Source organism: Lepidochelys olivacea (assembly GCF_965140295.1).
Source record: "Lepidochelys olivacea isolate rLepOli2 genome assembly, chromosome: 2".
NCBI classification, from domain to species: Eukaryota; Metazoa; Chordata; order Testudines; family Cheloniidae; genus Lepidochelys; species Lepidochelys olivacea.
Genome location: NC_140412.1, coordinates 30,390,684 through 30,415,069, shown reverse-complemented (window position 1 = coordinate 30,415,069; position 24,386 = coordinate 30,390,684). Strand labels below are relative to the sequence as shown.

Here is a 24,386-nt window from a genome sequence, read left to right as displayed (position 1 = left end):
ATCGGGAAAGGTGAGCTATTACCAGAAGGAGAGCCGGGGTGGGGCGGGGAGGGAACCTTTTGTAGTGATAATCAAGGTGGGCCATTCCCAGCACTTTACAAGAACAGTAGGAGGGGAAATAAACAAGGGGAAACAGTTTTACTTTGTGTAATGACACATCCACTCCCAGTCTTTATTCAAGCCTAAGTTAATTGTATCCAGTTTGCAAATTAATTCCAATTCAACAGTCTGTCCTTGGAGTCTGTTTTTGAAGATTTTTTGCTAAAGAATTGCCACTTTAAGGTCTATAATCGAGTGACCAAAGAGAAGTGTTCTCCGACTGGTTTTTGAATGTTATAATTCTTGACATCTGATTTGTGTCCATTTATTCTTTTGCGTAGAGACTGTCCAGTTTGGCCAATGTACATGGCAGAGGGGCACTGCTGGCACATGATGGCATATATCACATTGGTAGATGCACAGGTGAACGAGCCTCTGAGAGCATAGCTGATGTGATTAGGCCCCATGATGGTGTCCCCTGAATAGATATGTGGACACAGTTGGCAATGGGCTTTATTGCAAGGATAGGTTCCTGGGTGAGTGTTTTTGTTGTGTGGTTGCTGGTGAGTATTTGGTTCAGGCTGGGGGGCCATCTGTAAGCCTGTCTCCCAAGAACTGTGAGAGTGATGGGTCATCCTTCAGGATAGGTTGTATATCCTTGATGATGCATTGGAGAGGTTTTAGTTGGGGGCTGAAGGTGATGGCTAGTGGTGTTCTGTTATTTTCTTTTATTGGGCCTGTCCTGTAGTAGGTAACTTCTGGTTACTCTTCTGGCTCTGTCAATCTGTTTCTTCACTTCAGCAGGTGGGTACTGTAGTGGTAAGAATGCTTTATAGAGATCTTGTAGGTGTTTGTCTCTGTCTGAGGGGTTGGAGCAAATGCGGTTGTATCATAGAGCTTGGCTGTAGACAATGGATCGTGTGGTGTGGATGAAAGCTGGAGGCATGTAGGTAAGCATAGTGGTTAGTAGGTTTCTGGTATAGGGTGCTGTTTATGTGACCATCGCTTATTAGCACCGTAGTGTCCAGGAAGTGGATCTCCTGTGTGGACTGGTCCAGGCTGAGGTTGATGGTGGGATGGAAATTGTTGAAATCATGGTGGAATTCCTCACGAGCTTCTTTTCCATGGGTCCAGATGATGAAGATGTCATCAATGTAGCGCGAGTAGAGTAGGGGAATTAGGGGACGAGAGCTGAGGAAGCGTTGTTCTAAGTCAGCCATAAAAATGTTGGCATACTGTGGGGCCATGCGGGTACCCATAGCAGTGCCGCTGATTTGAAGGTTTACATTGTCTCCAAATGTGAAATAGTTATGGGTCAGGACAAAGTCACAAAGTTCAGCCACCAGGTTTGCCGTGACATTATCGGGGATACTGTTCCTGATGGCTTGTAGTCCATCTCTGAGTGGAATGTTGGTGTAGAGGGCTTCTACATCCATCGTGGCTAGGATGGTGTTTTCAGGAAGATCACCGATGGATTGTAGTTTCCTCAGGAAGTCAGTGGTGTCTCGAAGATAGCTGGGAGTGCTGGTAGCGTAGGGCCTGAGGCGGGAGTCTACATAGCCAGACAATCCTGCTGTCAGGGTCCCAATGCCTAAGATGATGGGGCGTCCATAATTTCCAGGTTTATGGATCTTGGGTAGCAGATAGAATACCCCTGGTCAGAGTTCTAGGGGTGTGCGGATTTGTTCTTGTGCTTTTTCAGGGAGTTTCTTGAGCAAATGGTGTAGTTTCTTTTGGTAACCCTCAGTGGGATCAGAGGCTAATGGCTTGTAGAAAGTGGTGTTGGAAAGCTGCCTAGCAGCCTCTTTTTCATATTCCGACCTATTCATGATGACGACAGCACCTCCTTTGTCAGCCTTTTTGATTTTAGCTATCTTCCAAAGTGTTTGTAAAACCTTCTAGCTTTGAGTCATCTACAAATTTGATCAGTATGCTCTCTATTCCCACATCCAGGTCATTAATAAAGATGTTAAATAAAACCGGACCCAAAACAGATGCCTGTGGAACCCCATTAGAGACCTCCTTCCAGTCAGACATCATTCCATTAATAGTTACTCTTTTTTTTTAATGTTAGTTCTGCTGATCCTGAATTTCTCCAGCTTACTTATGAGAATGACATGTGGAACTATGTCAAAAGCCTTCCTAAAGAACAGGTATATTTTGTCCCCGGCATTCCCCCAATCCACCAAACCAATTACCTAATTAAAGAAGGAAAACAAGTTAGTTTGGCCTGATTCAGGCATTTCTGGATGAATTGAATAATGTACCACATTTAGTGTATATAAAAACTTAAGGTGAAATCCTAGCCTCAATGCAGTCAAAGGCAAAACTCCTATTGACATAAATGGGATCAGAATTTCACCCTAAAACTGTATCTGAACTACTATACATGTAAATGTTACTGACATTTATTATTCTGAGGGCCAGTTTTTTAAAGGAGCTTCAGATGACAGCATTTCAACATCTAACAATTGAATTTGTGGGCAGAATTAGATGTCAAAGTTATCATTTCTACCTAAACCTAAGTATGGGCATAAAAATATAGGGCATTTAAATTGGCTCATTTAATCATTAATGTAAACAGCTTCCTAGTTTTTAATGAATTTTCTTGTTTTTGCTGCAGTTTTAATGTTGGGTAACAAAGGTTCTCACTGAAAAGAAAGTGTTTAAAGATAAAGATACATAATTAATTATGGCATATGCACAATTTCACGTTTTTCTTATAATATTTCCTTCAAGATTCTTAAACAAAAAGGGGTGCTTAATAGAAATTATTGTTCTCTGTTCCAATGTTTAAATAATAGCTACTTTAGAGCAGTTCATGGTCTGCATCATGTAACTATTTATTTCAAAATGTCTTGTTCTTTCTGCATTGTTGAAATTATGGATCTTTGTTTTGTGCATCTTTGTTTCATGACTAGCCAAGCAATTCATCTGGAAATAGGCAGGCTAGTAGAAACCTGAAATTTATTGGTTGAGTTGAATAATAAAGATTAGAAATGGGAAAAACCTGGCAGGACATCCAGTCCACCCTCTGAAATGTGCAAGATAGTTCCTAATGACTATTCATTTGTGCTTTGTTCAGCCTGACTTTGAATATCTTTAGTGATGAATCTCCCATAACTGACCTCAGCAGACTATATCATATTTTAACTCTATTTCATATTCTAGTTCTATTACCATGCCTTCACCCCTCCAAGCTATTGAACTCAGTCTTTTCATGATATGACTATTTCTTTATCTTGGATTTATCAATAACATTATTTTATACTTGATTTGATACTATATTTGATACTTTTAAAACTCTACATAGGCTAGTGACAAATTGAAACCATTACCTCCCCAGTCCTTGATGAGCTACCTGGCTCAGTAGTTAATTCATGTCAAGATTCATATCAACTGGCACTAGAGCTGTGTGCAAGACAGAAATTCCATATTGTGGAGAATTTTGAAATTTCAAATTCTGGCTTCATTCCATATCAGAATAAAATACAAAAAATTCAAAATTCACCGCAAAACATTTTGTTCTGAAAATGTCAAAACAAGACATTTCAACATTGTTGGATTTTTTGCCTTCCATTTTTCTCAGAACAATTTTTTAGTAAAACTGACATGATTTTTTGAAGAATTTAAATTTTGATAAAAACTGAATTTTCCAAAAGAAAACTGTTCACTCAGTTTTTCTGACCAGCTCCAAGCAGCACATTCTTCACAATGTCAGATTTTTTTAATTACATCACTTTAGTGTAATTATTTATTTATATAACAACAAATACAGTATGCTAGATAGTTTAGTTACATGGTCCCTGCCCTAAAGACTTAACAATTTCAAGACAACATAAAAATGGAGTGAAAGGAAAGCAATGAGGAGTATAATCATAACAATGTAATGAGCACTGAGGTTTACTTTTATTATTGCTTTTGAGGGCCTTGGGAGGCTGTTTGGAAATAAATTTAAGGAGAGACAATGAGGAGGAGGCAGGGTGAACTAGGTCATGGAAGAAACTGCAGGTACATGAGGTCACATTGCAGGAGGCATGTAGGGGACAGTGAGAGGAAGACTAGATGAGGTTGGTAATTATGCAGTTTGGGCAGAGTTAAAAGTGTGAGGGATGAGCGAGAGGAGACAAGAAAGTAAAGACAAGCAGAATTAAAGTTATTGAGGGCTGTGAAGCCCGGGACAAGCACCATAAATTTGATGCAGAAGGTGACTGGGAGAAAGTAAAGGAATTCCAAGAGCACCAGAACATGCTAAGAGCAGCAGGCAGGGGAGACAATGTTTTTGGTGGCATGTTGGAAAGAATGAAGGAAGCAGCAAGATGAAAGTCTGGGCTACAAGGAAGAAAGAGTTTGCAGTCGTCAAGATGGGAAATGATTAGGACCTCACATGAGAATGAACAGGAATAGTAATGGACAGGTATATGGGAGATTATTGTATATGCATGGCTATGATTAAAATTTCCGCCAAATTTCCATTTCCATTTATCCAAGATATATATCTTGGTGTAACAGAACTGGCAAACGAACAATGGATGGAGATATAGTAATGAATTAGTCCAGATAATCCCGTTAACTGTTCTATAGAATCCATAATTTAAGTATCTCACGCTGCAGAGCATTTTAATTGAAATACACGTAAGCAAGCTTTAGACCAATCAATCACCACAGAAGTGTCTAAAGCATACAATGATGCCTGTGCCCACATGATTATTTATGTTTCCTCCTACAGCACTCTGTGGCAAGTGTCTTTGAGTATCTGTCTCACGGAGAGCACCCTAGGTTCAGTTCTGTTTTAACTAAGAGGCTCAGCTATAGTTGACCTGTTGACCCAAATCCTATGTTGTGTGCAGTGTTTTTGGAGCTGTGTCGGTCCCAGGATATTAGAGAGACAAGGTGGGTAAGGTAGTATCTTTTTTAGACCAACTTTTTTGGTGAGTCAGTCAAGCTTTCAAACTACACAGAGCTCTTCAACAGGTATGGAAAAGGTACTTGAGTAGTCCCTATGTACTAACTACATATGCTAAACTATTTGTTCAATTTTGTCTTTAGCTGTGACATTCTTAGTATCTTTCCCAGACTCAAAGAAGAGTTCTGTGTAGTTCAAAACTTGTTTCTCTCAATAACTAAAGCTAGACCAATAAAAGATATTACCTCACCCAACTTGTCTGTCCAACTCCTATATTTTACTTACAACTATATCAAGAATATAGTCTCTTTTTTATATGCTCTAGAACTGATGATTCCACAAAGCAACCATGTAAAATGCTAAGAAATTGCTTCTCTAAATCTTTTCCTGATATGAAATTGGAACAGTTCATATGTGCATAGTTGAACTTGCCAGTTATTACACTTTTATTAAACAGAGTTACCTCTTTGATCTTTGTCAGCACTGTGCACTCAATATCCTTTTCTTGATCAAGAGATTGCTCGCATAAATTTAGGAGAATATTTTTATTCTCATGACATGGGATGTACACCAACATCCTTCACAATGACAGCATCAGTGCCTGTCTCAAATATCTACAAGACAATGGACAACACTCTGAGATCCACCCCAAATACACTGCCAATCTCATCTATTTCATCATCATCCATACTCATTTTACATTCAACAACAAACCTTGGGAAAAGCCATGGGTAAATAGATGGCTCAATATGCCACCATCTTCATGAGCCACCTTGAGGAAGAATTTCTGGGTAAATGCATAACAAAAACAATGATATGCCAGAGATACATCAATGATATTTTAATCCTCTGGACAGACTACCTAAACTCTCTCTTAGATTTCCACCACAACTTCAGCAATAATTATCCTTCCATTAAATTTTCTCTAGAACACTCCCACACCAGCATCAGTTTCCCGGACATCACAATCAGCTTCAGCAATAGAACCCTGCAGACAACTATACACAAGAAACCCACGGATCACCACACATATCTTCACAGATCCAGTAATCACCCCAAACACAATAAGAAATCTGTTATCTATAGCCAGGCACTCTGATATCACAGAATATGCTTTGAGGAGAAAGTCCAGGATATACACTTTAATTCACCAAACAAGCCAACTCCAACAAAGTAGCAGACTGCATCTCGGAATGGGCCACCCAAGTCCTCTGAAAGAACCTGCTTCAACAAAGAAATGAACCCCCCTCTGACTGCACACCCCTAGTTGTCACCTACCACCCCACACTGGAACCCACATGGACAACCATTAAACAATTTCAACCCACACTTGTAACCCATACTGAAAGGAATCTTTCCTGAATCCCCTATTTTGATATTCAAAGAATCCCTCAACCTTGCCAGCTCATAGTCAGAAGCAAGCTCCACATAGACCAGGACATACCAACAATATGCAGCACCAGTCCCTGCCATAATAGATGCAAAACCTGCAGACATATCTCCACTGCTATGATGATCAACATTCCCAACCACACACCATTAAATGCTCCAGTCACAGCTATTTGGAAAAAAAATGGGACAATCACTATGCTCTCAAATGAACTCATACAAACTAAACCATCATTTCACTTGTGGGTGAACACTTTTCAAAAAGCGATTGCTCTATATCCGATCTACCATTCCTCTTTCTCAAAGGAAATCTGCACAACAATGTCCATAGATGAGCCTGAGAGGTTAAATTCATAACTTTGCTAGATAGTAAAAATCATGGACTGAATAGAGAAACTGGATTGGTGGCTTATTACAACAATCTATAATCCACTAACTTGCCCATCCCCAGCTTTTTTCTTCTTTCTCCCCTGTGACTGGAGAGGTGTTAACTGGTCACTTCACCTTGAATGGTTCCTGGACACACATGTTAACTTCTTATGCTTAAAAATCTATTCCATCTTTTATTTACCTGTGACACTCTGAGTACATTTCCCAGGTCTTATGAAGAACTCTGTTTAAGTTTGAAAGCTTGTCTCTCACATCAGCAGAAGTTGGTCCAATAAAAGATATTACCTCATTCACCTTGTGCTCTAATGGGTGAAGTCAATATTCAGTGAGAGTCCTCTTTACATGTTCTGCTTTATAACTTGACTAAACTCTCCAAACAAGTAAAATATCAAACTACTGATCCTATACCACTGATGCCAGTGGTATAGGACATTGACTTCAATGGGAACAGGATTGCCTTCATTCATCAAGTTTATTTTATCCCTATTTAGGTACTTCATGAAAGAAAATATAATATGTCCATTTTATCATTGGTCTAGTCTTTCAAATCCATCATTGTCAGTAAATAGAATCAGACATTAAGCAGAAATCTGTGACACATAACCAAAATGTTACTTTTAATTTCTAACTTGTTACACTCTCACATATAGTAGAATAAATCAATAATTGTGCCTACTTACCATACAGTTATGAAATCATATATTGGCTCTGTTTGAAGAACAGTAAAATTGATGTAGATTCCATTACCAGGTGGTACTCGGACAAGCCAAAAGCAGTCCTGAAAGTTTGGGTACTCATCAGGGTATCCAGGAGAATATATGGTGCCATTCATAGCAGTTATATTTCCTCCACAGAGAGCTTAAAAACAAATAAACACAAAAAACAACAACAAACACATGTATTTTCACTGCAGGAGCACTCAATAACTTTTGCATTCTTTCTAGATGGTGTGAAATCCTTATTTGTGAATACATTGAACATGTGCATAGTTGAACTGTGTTATGGAAAACTAAAGTAGGTCAGCTGTATATGGGAAACGAAAAAGCTATTGAGCTTTTACAAACAGCAAGAGGCCCAACCCTGAAGTCCTTACTCAGTTGAATCTCCCAGAAAAAAAATAAATAAAAAGAACATGGTAGTTCTGACTAAGAGAAGGCTTGAAGACTGGCTCCCAAATCCATTTTTAGATAATAGGCTAAATTCTACCTGACCACGTGTGGATGCACAAGATGAGGAAAACAGTTCAATGACTTTCTTCTTTGTTGCCCTGTGTAGAGGCCAGGGACAGTTACATTGGGAGTGCAGGAATTGCTCTCGCATAGTGTCCTCGGGGTGTAGCTAGACAAAATGCATTGGGGGTGATGATGGATAGATGGAACTGACTTGGTGTGAGTGTGGAGGGAGAGAAAGTATGCAGTGCAGAACAAGAAGGAAAGCAATTTTGCATTTCCCAAGAGTGGTTCTGGCTAAGTAAGCAAGAATTCTTCCTACAGTTTCCTGAAGAAGTGTGCCCTCTCAATCCTTCATCCAGTGCACTTATGGCTCTAAAGTTTTTAGTTATATATATGCATTACATAATAATGTCTAAGGCAGACTGCTGAACTCATGATTTTCCCCTCATACTTTTTCTCTCTAATTTTTCCTATTTCTCTATAGACAACATTGAGGGATTAGGGCATAGAATCCAAAGAAGGAACAAATAACGATCAGGCCAAATCCTGGGAAACAGAGAAAAGCCCACATAAATATGCTTTATTCAGAGTAAATTTCCTGAAGAATACTAGGGCTGAGGCAAAGAATCAGTAGCCCCAAAACATGCTTAAGGGCCTTCAAACTCGATGTGACCAGCTGTGACAGGTTATGGAGGAGTGTAACACTATTGTCTTAAGGTGATAGCTATGTGTATGAGTTTAATTGCTATGCCCTGTATATGCCCACATCATCCTTAGTGGTGCAGTATGGAGACTTTCAGCATTCTACTTGGCATGCAGGGCTATACGGAGATCTATGTCTATCTTCTCCACAGCCAAGCAAGCCACACATTGCATTTCTGCTGCTTTTATATTTAATGTGTCCACAGAGACAAGCAAATGATTTGGGACAATTTCTTAACTATGCTAGGATGAAGACCAACAACTGGAATTTATTAGGGCTTTATCAGAATCAAATATCTTAGAAAATCAGAATCTCAAAGAAATGACAGTGAATTATTTTTTTTCTCCTCTTTTGGCATGGAAGCAAAAATGATGAAAAAAATCTGTATATTGAGATCTGATTCAGGCTGTTTGACTCAAGGAGGCAGGCATTATTTGATAAGTCATATTGTTAGGATATAGATATTCAGGTCTGTCTGTAAAGGCCTATACTCTAAGAATTTAGGTGTATTCTTATCACTTGGCCAGTTATAGAGGTATAAAAGAAAGAATCAAAATCACTGTCTCCCGGTGTAAGGTCCTTCTCTTACTGTGACAGTCTGAGGCCCTGTGCTTAGGCTATGGCCTTTGGCTAAGCAGCAGAGGCAGCCATAAGCTGGGAAGCGACTGGTCACATCCTCACATTCCAACCTAGTCACACTGAAATAAGGTGCTATTGGGCTGTTAGGAATACAATCCTGTCCTGATAATGCCTATCACCTCCAGAGAAAGGGAAGTGCCTAGAAAATGTAAAAGGAAACTTAGTTTGATAGCATCCTGTCTGGCAAGAACTCACTTATCAATAGCTGGGATGTGAAATCCTCACTTCTGTATTGTTTTGTCATTATAGTTCCCACTTTGCTATTGTTTGTCTGTATAATCTCTGTGTGGTTCTGTGATTGTTTCTGTCTGCTGTATAATTAATTGTGCTGGGTGTAAACTAATTAAGGTGGTGGGATATAATTGGTTAAATAATCACGTTACAATATGTTAGGATTGGTTAGTTAAATTTCAGTAAAATGATTGGTTAAGGTATAGCTAAGCAGAACTCAAGTTTTACTATATAGTCTGCAGTCAATCAGGAAGTGGGTGGGTGTGTGGGTGGGAAATGGGAACAGGGAATGGGGGTGGGGAAATTGGAATCATGTTTACCTAAAGGGGGAAATGGGAACAGGGACACAGGTAAGCCTCTGTGGTGTCAGAGCTAGGAAGGGGGACACTAAGGAAGGAAACTGGAATCATGCTTGCTGGAAGTTCACCCCAATAAACATTGAATTGTTTGCACCTTAGGACTTTGGGTATTGTTGCTCTCTGTTCATGTGAGAAGGACCAGGGAAGTAAGTGGGTGAAAGAATAAGCCCCCTAACACATACATTTATAGTATGTTAAAACAAATATATTACATTAAATATTGTTAAAAAAAATAAAAAATATTCTCCTCTCCAGTTAAGCATACAAGAAAAACAAAACAAAAAATACCAACTTGATTTTCATGCTTTGGAGAACTTTAATCTGAAATAACAACAAATGCAGGTAGAAGATACCTAATTATCTTTAAAAAAGCAATCACGACATAGTAAAATATTTACACATTTACTTAATAAAGATATTACTTCAGATGCTTGCACAAAAAATGAACAGATGCAATTCCTCTGCAAGTTGAGCCATCTTGCCATTCCCTCGTTATCTAATACATTAGATCATAACCACTGCCAATTAGGTTGACCACCCATCTGTGTCCCTTCCTAACGATTACAGGAAATGCCAGACTCTGCCTGTAAAGAAGATCACTAAACAGCTACATCCACTCGGCAAACAGCTAGCTCACATGGGACCAAAACAGACAAACACCAGGACTTCAACAACACAATCTGTGGTCAATAAGTTTTTTTTTTTCCTCATTATCTTATTGCCAACTAGTCACCCAACCTGATCTGCATCACAGAAACCTAGCTGACACAGTCGGTCTGGTGTCCTTTTACCTGGTCTCCTCAGGAAACTTTTTTCACCACAGAAATAGATGCAGAAATACCTTCTGTAAGCAGCATAGCCATTCTATTTCCTTCTGGGCTCAAATGCAGGAAAAGCTCCCTCAAATCAAAATCCTTTGCAGCTGCTCACTTCATATGTGAGCCCACAAGTAAAGCTAACATGGATATACTTCTAGCTCTACATCCTCAAATTCCAAACAATTTAAGTGGCACGGCAAAATAAACTTGCAAACAGAGCTAACCAGAGGAGGAAAATTCTGTTTTGCAACAACTTTTAAGGTTTCTTAATTTATTTATTTTTCTGTTGCAGAAAGATAACAAAACCATGTGTATGTCTGACTCAGGTTCAAATCCCTGATTAGCCTTATTCAGAGCAGAGTTTTTCATTCCAAATCAAGCAGAGCAGGGACTTAACCCTAGGTTTTACAAATCCCATCCCAGTAATCTAGCCACCTAGTTATGGACTTTTTCCAACAAAATTTTGTGTAAACTGATAAATCTCCATGAAATATTTTGGTTTTGACAAAACAGCCCAATTCCAACCAGCTCTTCTCTCAGACTGCTTTCTGTCTAAGAAAAACACAGGGCTCTACCAACTGAGCTGAAAGAGAAATCTTAAGGAGCTGTCTGTGGCAGTAGTAATAAGTAAAGTAAGGCTTTTCAGTACAGCCTGTAGACAGACAACAAATTATTAAACAGTAAGAGAGGTCTGATTTGATGAAGTAAAGGGAAGGGGAATATGGATGGCATATCTTTACACAATACATACCTTCACACCTGGGGAGAGGATGGTTCCAATTACGACTGACTCCATGTAGACAAGTCAGTGCTGAATTTCCAATTAAGGTGTACCCAGGAAAACACTCAAATGAAATTGTTTGTCCTACAGTAAAGTCATTTCCAATAACAAAACCATTACGGAATGGCCGGGGGTCAGGACAGCTTTGCAACTGATAAGCTGAAATAAATAATAATATTTTTTTAAAAATAGTTCTAAAATGTAATATCAGTTCTGATCTGTATTTTAATGCTTTAGTATTAGAAGCTTTACATTTAGGGTGACAAAAGGAAACTCCTTGCTCTTCTTTCATATTTCACCAAAGGAAGAAGAATATAAAGCCTTACAGTCATTTAGTCACTTTATGACACAGCAATAATCAAAGACCATCTGATCTGCATAGGGGAGAATGGTGGCGCTATACCCCAGCCAGGGCGGTAGGAAGTAACCATGCAACACCATCAGGAGCTCATTCATTCACACAGGAAGCAGTCACTGCTACATGCCTTGAGGTGTTCACTGACCTCTCCTTTTTGCTGGTATGTGCAAAAAAGCAACAGTATACCATGGCTTTAAATATTTTGGAGTGTATTGCCCCTACCTATGCACTAATGGGAGATATTCTTGCACTTTGGAAAGCACAAGAACTGCAGTTTTGTCCAGCTCCTGTTCAGAAGGAGAAGAGAGTGACAGAATATGCTCCTTATGCCCTCTCCCCATGAACCTATGCAAAGTCAGGCCACTCCTGGTTCTGTCGATGACTACTAACTGCAGCCCAATGCATTACATATGCTGAAAGAGAACAGCTGACATTAAGGCTACTTATCTTCATCTCCACTCTGTTTTTTCCTAGCAAATCTAAAAATATAAAAGGTCCCAACACTGTGCTTCGACATCACAGATTTACTGGTGAAAGTGTAAAGAGTATAAACCTATTTCACAATTTCAGATGGCCTTTTTCAAGAAGTCATGAAATACCCAGACTTCCTCTGCCTTGTATCGTGGAATTGTTGAGGACAGAGGTGTTCCACCAAATCTGGACAATTTGGAGACCCCAATTTGGAGACCATGATTGGACCCCTATATACATAGGTTAGTATCAATATCTCTCTAAAATGTTGAAAGCATTAAGAACAATTTTTCAGGACCCTTCATCACACATGCAGTGTCTCTTCCAAAATATATTTAATAGATGTAGCTCTGATTAATTAATAAATAATAATAATCTACACTTATATAGCATTGTATCACACTTTTGTGGTGCATAGATCTCAAAGGGCTCCTTGGCAAACAGCATATTATTTTGTTCATATGGCACTAAATCTAGATTCCCAAAGAAGCCTACTAGAATTTGCCTAAACGTGGAGTTAGGAACATGTTAGAAGAGACTTCAAGATTTGGGTTTTGGAGTGTGATTCTGGTCATTCTAACATTTTCTAAGAAGCTTTACTGCAGGGTGGTTTCTATAATAACATGGGGTATTCAGTTTAGTCTGGATCTTTTCCAATTCAGACGGTGGCTAGATGATGCATCTCACATAAGCCATACCATGAAAATGGTTTTTATTTAAAATATGTCGGCCTTTTCTTTGAACAAGAGTGCTGATCCAAATCCTTCAGAATGTGGCTATGTCACCAACAACTTTGTTTTTATCAGTCTTCACAAGCTCTACAGGGCTGGCCTGCTTAGCACTTGTGCAGGAGTTTTCCAAAGAAATCACAGGCTGCTGCAGAAAGTGGATCTGGTGATTCACTGCATGGTATTGTTCCCTCTTCGACTATATCAAACCAATGTCCCAGAATGACATTCTTTTCTCACTCCCCTCAACCCTCATTCGATGGGGGAATGACTGGGTCCCAGCAATGGGTTGGCTGAGGACCAAGATGGGTAAAGGAGGAGGGCTGTCAGCAGTCTCCCCCGCCCCCCATGGATGTAAATGATTATAGAATTACCTGCATCCCACACTTTTACCCGCCATATACCCCCTGATATTTAGGAATAAAGTTATGGCCTAATTAAACAACATCCAGTGTCTCCTGTCATTCTTCTGGCATAGCCAGACAATGGTATTAAGGCCCACTGTGCTGTTAAATTTCCTACACCTTATTTCCAAAGGAGTAGGAATATGATCTACAATGTACTGTCCACTTTCAACACAGACAATTATTTGTCTTTATACATTCCCACTGCACTTTAAATGGATATAGTACTCATCTTCATTTTTTCCCCAAAATGATTATTTGATCTAAATTGTTAAGTAGCCTCTGCATCCCACCACAGTGCCAATTTAATTTATTAAATTGTGCATAACACTTTGTTTTTGAAACATGCACAAATCTTTTCCAGAATAAGCCTTCATATTTATTTTCTAACAATGAAAAAATAGCCTTTAACAACCAGCTTGTTCACACATAAGTGTATCAAATCACTCACCTTGGTATATAATATGAAAGCCTTGTTTGTTCTGTGAGTAGTCACTGTGAAAATATAAGCTGGTTTCATGAGTTGTACTAAACAGAGAAGCTGGTAACTGAGGACCACTAAGTCTCCCAATAACAGTACTAGTTTCTGTAGATCCACTTCTTACTTCTAAGTAATCATGTATTGTCTCAGTTGAGAAATTTACGAATTGCAAATGCACACCTGAAAAACAATATGGGCAAACAAAAGCATTTGGTATCCAATGAATAAAGATCAGTTATGCAATAGAAATTCATGTATTAGTGGTATTAAACAATTACAATTATACTGCAGGATGTCATGTTGGTTACTCAGTAAAAAACAGTCTTTCCTCTTTGTACAGTAATTACTAAACCTAATGCCCCAGCAAGAGAAAGAATACTGATGTTGAAAGTGCTGTCTGTCCAAAGACATACAAACCAAAGCCTGGACCTTTGAGGTAATTAAAAATCCCATGGCATGTTTTGCAAAACTAAGGGTTTTATTCCTAATATCTTTGCCAAATTCCACTTTTGGTAATTACAGTCTAATAACCTCAATTGTACCTTTCATTTCAGTTGTGTTCCATCCAAGAAAAATATGCATTTCAATGGTAGATAAAGTGATCTCTAAATAATATACTTCAGCGTGCTTTGATTTTTTTAAAGGGGGCACTATGTACAAATCAATAAATACCATATACATAATTTATTTCAGTCTTTCAAAAGAGGGTGTACTCTAACATTATGGAATACATTTTTCTGCACTTCACACTAGGAATTAGAAATGCAGTTCTTATACTTAATTCCCCACACACTGTGCTGAAGGATGCTCTTATAAATAATGAGACAGTTCTGCATCTTTGATTCAATGAGGAACAACAAAAGAATTTACGAGATGAGTTGCAGATTATCTGTCCCCTCCAGATGATTTGTTACAATTATTAGGGGACAGCAGAAAGAGGAACTGCTCAACCAAAATACAGGATACTGGACCCATTAAACATTTTCCCTTTTTATGTTGTTTTGAATAAGGTAAAATAAAACAGCATTTTTGTTTTGTCTGAAGTTATTTAATGCCACTGTACAATGATAATGCAGTGCTTTCATTACAAAGATGATTGAGTCCCTTTGGTGGCAAAGACAATCATCATGATTTCATATAATGTTCAATTAAGACATATAATGTCAATATAATTATTGAATAATCATTAATAATTTTGTAACTATCTAAATCTTAACATTTAAATAGTGTTTGTCACTGCAACCTCTAGAGATTTCTTTCCGGATATAATGCAAGCTTTGTGAATAGTTTTCTGAGATATGTAACATTTATATTTTATAGGAACAAGTTTAGTACATGATTTAATTACAATTACTTCTGCCTCTGTACCTATGCTCTGTTTGCTTTGGAGAAAATCTCATAACAACATACAGACTTCTTCCATTATAAATTTGTTCTCTCCTTCTTTGATTCTGCCATCCTTTCAAGTTTAGGTTAACATGACTAAAACTAAACCTGCTGTGTTTTTCCTCTCTAAAATAACATCCATTTCCCCCATTCTCTGTTTCTGTTGGCAAAACCACCTTCCATCCAGTCATTCAGGCTCATAAACTCTCTCTCTCACACATCATGCAATCAGCTTGTGTCCCAATCTTGCCCCTTTCTTGTTCTGTAACATTTTTAGAGTTGGTAATTTATTTCAGTTCACAGACGTAAAACTTCAAATGCCTCATAATCATGGATGGTTGCTTTATAAGTGCCATTTCCTCCCCTCTAGCCTCCTTGACTCTCACATTCCATGCTCACCCTTCCACTCCATGCAAATGGCAGCTCTGAAATAATCTTTGTTGCCTGTCACTCAAGTCACAATGGCCCTTCTCTCTTTTAATTACTCCACCGTTGCTCTCTTCCACTATATCAAGTTCAAACTTTTTGCCTTCTCTTTCCAGACCTTTTAAAAACCATTTCCATCTTCCCTACTTGTCCACTTTCATTGAAATTCTGTCATCCTTCCATTTTGACTCAATGTTGTGTTTGTTTGTCTCATTAATGTCTTCATATTTTTCTGCTTTGGATATCCTCCATTAACTGATCCATAAGTTTATTAGTCTCTCCTGAATTAGGCATACAATGGCACAACAAACATTTTTTATATATATAATCAGGGAAAAATCTCAGAAAGAATAGCAAAAATATCAAATGAAAAATCCATTTAAATCAATTGCAAATTAGCCATGATTGGATATTCATATTTAACTAATAATTGAAAATAACTGTAAATTAAGTGCCCTTTGTTTTTAGTACTTTCTCACACAAACAGTGGTGAAGATAAAGATGATCTGAAAGTTAAAAAAGCCTGTAACCAAAAATTCAAACTCAGGAATGTACCCTTATTTGAAAAGTACTTAGTCAGGTGCCTAAGTCCTATTGAATGGCAGGAGCACTGTAGAAAAAAAATTGTATGTGGACATGTAATTTAAAGACTGAATCATAATGCCTACGCATAATGCACAAGTAGCATCCTTAATTCTGGAATTTCCTAACTTTTGAGTGCTTGACTTTACAATCTTAATGATGTTCTTTTGTGTGTGTGTGTTTCTGTTTGAGTAATCTGTAAACATATTAATTAGAAATCATTTGTATGAACATACCAAGTATATTTTTAAAGGTGAACTGGCTCTTATTAATATGAAATCACAGCAAAAGGACAACAATAGACAGTGCAGCTGACAGGCACTGTTTTCTGGTATTTTCTGGAAAAAAAATTGTTCTCAGATTATTTTATTTGGATACATCTATCATGTAGCAGAAGATAATGTGTGCCCAGACCCCAAAGATGTGTTTTGTTCAGGAAGAATTATGATGAGTTTAATATTCTCGAATATATAGAACTGTGTGGGAAATAGTTTTCATGTCCCACAAAACATTTCAAGATTTCAAAACTTTTCCCATTTGCCCATTTAGGACAAAACTGAGCACTTATGGAATTAAAAAAAAAAAACAGAAATAATTTTTGGGAGCAAGAAACCAAAATAGCCAGGTGGTGAGGGCAGACACCTTGAATGTAGGAGACCTTGGTTCAACTCCGTACTCTGCCTTGCTCATGCATCCCATGTGAATGCCCCGGCTATTCTGGAGTGGAATTTTTTCTCACCTTTTGTATAAATAAATATTCATTGGACAAGGAACTTGAAGCTGGGTCTCCATTCTCCCAAGTGAGTGTAAGAACGGATAGGCCATCAGGGCAGTCTCTCTCTGGCCCAATGACACTTTATGGGTAAATGTATTTGGTGTTTAACAATAAGTTCTAAAGACATATTTATTCCATAGAACGCTATTAGCTTCATCCCTATTGAATTCCATGGGACATTTTGATAAAGTCTATTACACCATAAAGTCTGTTGCCAAGATCTTCTATTTAAATGATAACTGAACAGAGGTTGTGCTTTTACTAGTGCTTGGATGTGGAGAAAAATTCCTGCCCTGCTACTTATCAGTCTGGCAGGGAAGGGAGGAGAATTCCCTTCTCTGACCAGAAGTGTATAATTTACCAGATAATTAACTGGAATCCATCTAACCCCAAATTTTTCAGATCCACTCTTAGAAGTTAAAGGTGCTGGCCACCAACATAGATGGCATATGTGTCACAGTGAGTGGGTTTTGCAACACTGAAAATAAGTGCATAATTAACATACATACTATAAATATAAAATGACTATAAGGATGGGGTAAACTTTAAAAATAGTAAACTAGTTTTATATTTAATAGCAGATACAAGCAAGTAACAGTAGTTGAGTGAATTTTACCATTGTTTTCTTTATGCACAAGCCCTTTATAACCTGATTCTCAGTTGTATGACACTGCTAATCTTTAAAATGTATTTTAAATCCACTGGCAGAAATTTGTGGAACAATATAAATATATAAAATATTTTAAAAATTGTTAAGTATTTTAAAGCCATAAACACAAGACACAAGTAATTCTTGAAAGGATACATACCAAACCCAACAGGCAGTTTTATTGTCCATGTGCAATCTAAACTGCTGGGATAGTTTCCAGGAAACCCAGGGCTAAGAATCACTCCACTGAAGTCAGACATAGCACCACCACATTGTGCTGCAAAATGAGGGAGATACTTATAGGCAGTAGTTACAATCAAGGCATACTATTGAGAATCTTTTCAATTTTAATCACTCTTTCTCTCTTTCTTTCATAGTTTTCTATAGAACTCACCAGTGTAGTATCTAAAAGATACATTAGCTCTGCCTAAAGAGGTCCCTGGAAAACTTGATAAGTCTTCTGCTCTTCTCCCTTCCCTCATAGAGGAAGTTCTACTTGTGACATATTTCCTCCTTTCTTCCACATATTTGACTATTGTGGGAAAGCTTTGCCAAAGAGGACAGTTTTGTAGTACACTCTGATAGACTACAGATCGATCTGATCTCCTTTGGATGTGTATTCTATAATCAAACACCCCTGACTGAGAATGCTTTATCTCCAGGTCTTGCATAATTTTCAGTCTAGCAAACTGAAGAAGCAAATTTTACATACAATGAACATACCTAAACATATTGGAATAGGGTAATTCCATCTTCTCACTGGTCCAGGCATACAGGTAATATGTGAATGTCCCTACAATGACAAGACAAGACATATATTAACACATTTTCCAAATACAGTACACTACTTCTTTATAGTCATAACAATAACATGCAGTGATACTCATTGACAACATCAATATAAATAAAAAGGAAGAGCTTATAAAATGTTTAACTCTATTTTTACTTTTGTAGTTTGTACTTTACCAGACCATGTAATCCTTACTTGTGTGACTACCCACCCCTTTAACAAAATGGTTCCATGGTTTGTAATTTTATTGCTGGTACTAAGAATACAAGTTTGAATTCTGTGTTACTAGCCATAACATTTTGATTAGCTGAATCATACTGTAAAGTTTAAAAAATCAAGATCTAAACCCAACTAAAGCAATTCAGTATTGTTTAATTATTAGTATATTCCAATACTAATGCTTTAGCAGATTTGGCAAAGATATTTACATTTAGGTCAAGAAAAATGTATTCTAAAGGATTAAACCACTCTTGACAGAAAAACAAGTCGGTTTAAGTGTCCAGAAATTAAAACATTAGAGTTTCAGTACTGTTCTCTATAAGAAGCAGTGCTCTTTTACAACAAAATATGTGCCATAAATGTTCCAAAATGGCTCCTTTGGTATATCAAGACAATCCAAATCAAGATGGTTCCAAGACACACCCAGAGACAGCCACTATGTGGCTCAGCATCTCTCATGTAATCATGAATGTCTGGGTTGGGGTATCAAACAGAAAGTTAAAAGAACTATAATGCATCTGGCCTCTGTTGGAAAATTATAGAGTGTATATTTCAAGATGACAGGTTTCAGAGTAACAGCCGTGTTAGTCTGTATTCGCAAAAAGAAAAGGAGGACTTGTGGCACCTTAGAGACTAACCAATTTATTAGAGCATAAGCTTTCGTGAGCTACAGCTCACTTCCTCAGATGCATATCGTGGAAACTGCAGCAGGCTTTATATATACACAGAGAATATTCTCTGTGTATATATAAAGCCTGCTGCAGTTTCCACGATATGCATCTGAGGAAGTGAGCTGTAGCTCACGAAAGCTTATGCTCTAATAAATTGGTTAGTCTCTAAGGTGCCACAAGTCCTCCTTTTATATTTCAAGATGTTCTTGTTAGAACCATTTGTGCAACCTTGATTTGAAATGAGCTGCTTTTATTCTTAAAGCTGTATTGCAGTTCAAAGCCTACAGTATCTGTAGGAACTGAGTATTTGTAAAGCCCACAATCAGTAATTTAAGGCAATTTATTAATTAGTCTGCAGCCCACTTATCTTCTCTCCTAGCAGAGAAAAAAAGCATTTCCATCTTACTGCATGCTATCAGCTCAGGGTTGACATAAAACCGAAGTCACAATATCAAATTGTATGTGATGGCAAAAGAGTCCAATGGGATTGTGTGTGTGTGTGTGTGTGTGTGTGTGTTTGCATGGTCTATGCTGTTAATTATTACATTTGGTTTTTTTTCACATGTTCAGTGTGACTCATCTGTTCACACTCCAGTATTTTTGTATGAAATAAAACAAAGGTGAAAATACACAGAAATAATTGTTTGGTTGCTCCTTAATGGCAGCCTCCTACAATCATCCTCATGCTGCCTTCCTTTTCTAGGCAACATGAGGAATAAACTGAGACCTCCAGAAGGTCACAGTCAAAGCTGCAAGAAAAGCATTAGGAGCGGCAGAGGCCCCATCAGCTAATCTTGAAAGATAGGGAGGTCACAGCACTAAGATGATCCCATGGCTTAGGGGGGAGTATGAGGAAGGATGAGGACAGAAGTCCCAAATCCAAATAGCAGTTTGCAGAACTGAGTGAAGATGAGTAAGGAATATAAAGGCAAGGAGGGAAAACAAACATTCCTGTTGCAAAAGCTCTGCCATCCTGAGCGTACATACTTTCCATTGTTGTCACTCATGCTACCTCCTGTTGCTAAGCAGAGGGAGCAAGGAACTCCACAGCAACCACTTACATAATCAAAGCCAGAGAGTAAACCATGTATGTCTATATGAGCTGTGAATCACATCACCCAGCTCCAAGTGTAATTGTAGCCAAAGAGTTATATCCATCCTCTGTCACCAGCCCAAGGGAGACTCCTTGCACGGTAGGTGCTGGAAGTGTTCTTTTAAGCTTAACACCCTTGTGAAGAAGAATTCTTGACTCCTTTTCCTGTACAGAGATCCCCAATAAAGTGTTTGGATTCAGCACTGGTGCTTGGGATTAGGTTTGGCTTGAAGTGAAGAATAAATAAAATGTGGTTGACATGACAGGGTGAAAAAGCTTTGCTGCCATTTGTATGATCAAGAGACACACTATTATTAATAATGATCTCTCAGTTTACAATATCCATTGCATTATTTTACAGTAGGATCTACAAAATTTTAGGTTCTTTTGATAATCCATCCATCACCATACCATGTGGGTCCTAACAGAATTGTGTGAAGCAGGTGTTGGAATGATTTGTGTTTGACACCCTTCCCTCTAATGCACAGAATCTGGGTCTGATGACAGAATTTTTTGTGTGCATTTTATGCGGTAGCGGAGTATAGAAGGCTAGACGGATGTTATTGAGAAAAGGAAAGGCAAAGAAATGAGTCTTTACTTTTGCTCATAAGGTGTCAAGAACTAGTTAATAACTTATGTATTATTACATCACATCAAGAAAGCTTTTTGCTTCATGATGCATGTCATTAGCTAAGAAAGTTAACAATACATTTTCTATAAGTAATTTACATTCTGTTGTGTTCTCTCTCTTTTATGCTCTGAGAGAGTTAAATAAAATGAAGACACAATGGGTGAGGTAAAACGTTTTTTTGGACCAACTTTTGATGGCAACAGAGACCAGCTTTGTAGCTTATACTAACAGAAATTGGTCCAATAAAAGATATTATCTCACCCTCCTTGTCTCTCTAATATCCTGGGAGCATCATGTCTACGCCACTAAATAAAGCAAAGAATATTAACTATAGAGTCTGATGAAAAAATAATATGTTTTTAGAGGAAAATAATCTATCAGTTGGATCCTTAGTCCTTCAAAGAGTGACACAAATCCACACAGTACTAGGTTTTGCATTTGGTTTTCTGGTTTAGCTGAAAGAAGTCTGAAAAAAAAATCCAAACCTCTGACGTGGGCAGACAGTTTCCTATTGGATGCACATCTGAGGAGACTCAAATACATAAAATATTCCTTACAAAACTAATTGTAATTCATGCTCACTAAATTGCCTCCAGACCGATCTTATTTAGTACCATGGAATAGCTTGTTTTGAAAAAAAAAAAAAAAAACTACCCATTTTTGAAACTTTCCTTTGGGTTAAAATAGTAGAAAAAGTAACAAACAGGAAACATCTGAAATAAAACCATATGTATAATCTGCTTTCCTGGAAAAAAATGATCTCCCAGTGGCAGAATTCCCTTCCCATTGTTTGTTTACTGTTTTTTCTCCTCTTCAAATTCTTTTCATTTTCCTCCTAGATTTCATGATCTAATGCTATTATTCATCAATTTATTTATTTAATTTAGATTATCAGATTATCAGGGCTGAGACCAAGACATACAACATCTGTTAAGACTTATGCACACCAAGAGCATCAATAGTAAATAATAACAACAGGAAGAGAAAATAGAGATCAACACTTTTTGGAGGACAGTTGGATAGTGGTAGATCTTATATTTGACACAAAGAGACTTATCAGCCCTGCAAAGCCATCATCCATTCTATTATGATGACATTTTCAGTGTGGAGTTGATATAGAAGAACTTGGTCATAAAAAATATTGAAGTGAAAGACAGATTTTGAAACTGTAAAATTGACCTACCTGAAGGGAATATCCCTGATCACAGTGGAAAGAGACCACATCTCCAACCATGTATCTATCTCCAATTTTAATTCCATTGCTAGGGGTCTGTGGTTCAGGGCAAGAGTCCAAACCTATAGCTGTGAAAAGTTGAAAAGTTTAGCAATTAGAATGTAAACTTCATCTGTTTTCAATTATAAAATGCTCTGCATATTGGCTGATGCTGCGTATCGGCAAGTGTGAGGTGGCTCTCAGGTGCCTCCAGGAGCCCACTGTTAAAATTATGCCAACCTGTATGTATACAAATTTCAGCAATGACTTATTCTTGTGGCTCATACAAAATACTTCTGAAAACAAAAATCTCTGTCTTTTGGAGTGAAGCAGATTGCACAAAATGTGAGGTGTTAAAAAACCCCACAGTGAGGAGGACATTTCTATACAGGTTCTTGCCCCATTCCTCTAGTTCAGTGTTCAGTAATTTTTATTCAACCATGCAGACTTTCATGACATGTCATATTTAAGCAAACCTTAAGTAAACAGAAGCTATCATCTCATGTTAAACATTTTCCCCATTATATCCAAATACTTCAGAAAATAATACAGCACCACTGTAGTGAATACTCTCATTCTACAATAGGATATAGCAGAAATAGATGGGTGTTTTAAGATGGGTACTGAGAATGATTGCAACAACTTCTCTATGAAAGGCTGATAAGACTGGGACTATTTAAAGACTAGACAAATAAAAGGAGATACACTGAACACCAGTATAGATATTTCCAATATAGATGTAAATTAGGGTTGCCAGGTGTCCCGTCCTCAACTGGAACACCCAGTCAAAAAGGGACCCTCCCCAGCCCGGTGAAAATGAGCGAGTGAGTGAGGGTGGGGGAGAGCGAGCAACACAGGGAGGGGGGATGGAGTGTGCGGGGTAGGGCCTCAGAGAAGGGACAGGGCAAGGGTGTTCGGTTTTGTGCGATTAGAAAGTAGGCACAAAGTTGGCATGTAATAAAAAGTATGTTTGGCAAGAACTGATATGTCTTTATACTGTCATGAGGGAAAAAGAAATGGCCTCCACAGACCTTCTTCATAGCATCAATCCAGAAAGTAGTTAAGCATGTTCTTAAAGTTAAGCATGAGTAATTCTACTGACTACTAACAGGCTTAAAGTTAGGAATACAATCAAGTGCTTTGCTACATCAGGGACTATAGACATATGCTCCTGGTATGCATGCTAAGGGGGGAAGTTTGTGGGATTTCCTTGTCAAAATATTGGCATCATTGGCATTTGTATGTCTGAAAACATATTAAAGTGACTGATTGCTTCATCTGGAAGTGTTTCATCTGGAATTTTCAAAGAAAATTTAGTTTACCCTTTAAAAAAAGTGCATGTATATAGTATATGAAAATTGAAAGCTGATAAAGTTCTTAGTGGTATACAAAATATGTCATATAAATTAGGTCCTTTATGAGACATATTTTGCATATCACTAAGAAGTGTCATCAGCTTAATATTATAACAGCATCAGTAAGTTTGATTGATAACACCAAAATAGAAACACAAAAATCCAACTTAAATGCCTGCTATTTAGGAACTAAGATGATGATTTTTTAACAAAGAATTGACACACTAATTCTTATCCTAAAAAAGTAAGCTGTAGTATATCACTTTGTAAATGCACTTATATTGCTAGAAAAAAGATTACTAGATTAATACTGCTGGAGCCTGAAGACTGGTTATCCATGCAACGGGTAAAATATAAGACAACAGCAATGCAAGCTTCACACTACACAAACATACCTCAAACCTAACTTGGATAAACCACTTCAAATGCCTATTCAAGACATTGTTCTCTTTACTAAGACTACCAACCATGATGTCTGTTTTGTGTTGTGGACATCTGATCATCAGGAACTGGACATAATTAACATAGGCCCCCAAACACATCACTGAGGGTAACCACTTCCGGTCACTGTTAACTTAGGCAATAAATTACTTGAGGATAAATGACCTCTTATGGTGCCTGAAGAGTTTACACTCATTACTTGGTTGGTGAAATCTAAGAATGTGTGATACCAGTACTAGACTTAAAAAAAAAAAAGATATATATATAGTAATGAAACTTAAGAAAT

The 24,386-nt window shown here is 37.7% G+C and overlaps 1 protein-coding gene across 2 annotated transcripts in view; it reads right to left on the bottom strand.

Moving 5' to 3' along the window:
• Window positions 1–24,386, bottom strand: part of CSMD3 (CUB and Sushi multiple domains 3) — a 1,240,207-nt gene that overhangs the window by 163,204 nt on the left and 1,052,617 nt on the right. For both annotated transcript variants that reach the window (XM_084620231.1, XM_084620232.1), the window contains 6 exons: window positions 22,275–22,393; window positions 18,411–18,480; window positions 17,848–17,964; window positions 13,840–14,049; window positions 11,398–11,586; window positions 7,405–7,582 (listed from right to left, as the gene is read on the bottom strand). In XM_084620231.1, coding sequence (XP_084476357.1) covers window positions 7,405–7,582; window positions 11,398–11,586; window positions 13,840–14,049; window positions 17,848–17,964; window positions 18,411–18,480; window positions 22,275–22,393 — 883 coding nt within the window. The remainder of the gene's footprint in view (window positions 1–7,404; window positions 7,583–11,397; window positions 11,587–13,839; window positions 14,050–17,847; window positions 17,965–18,410; window positions 18,481–22,274; window positions 22,394–24,386) is intronic.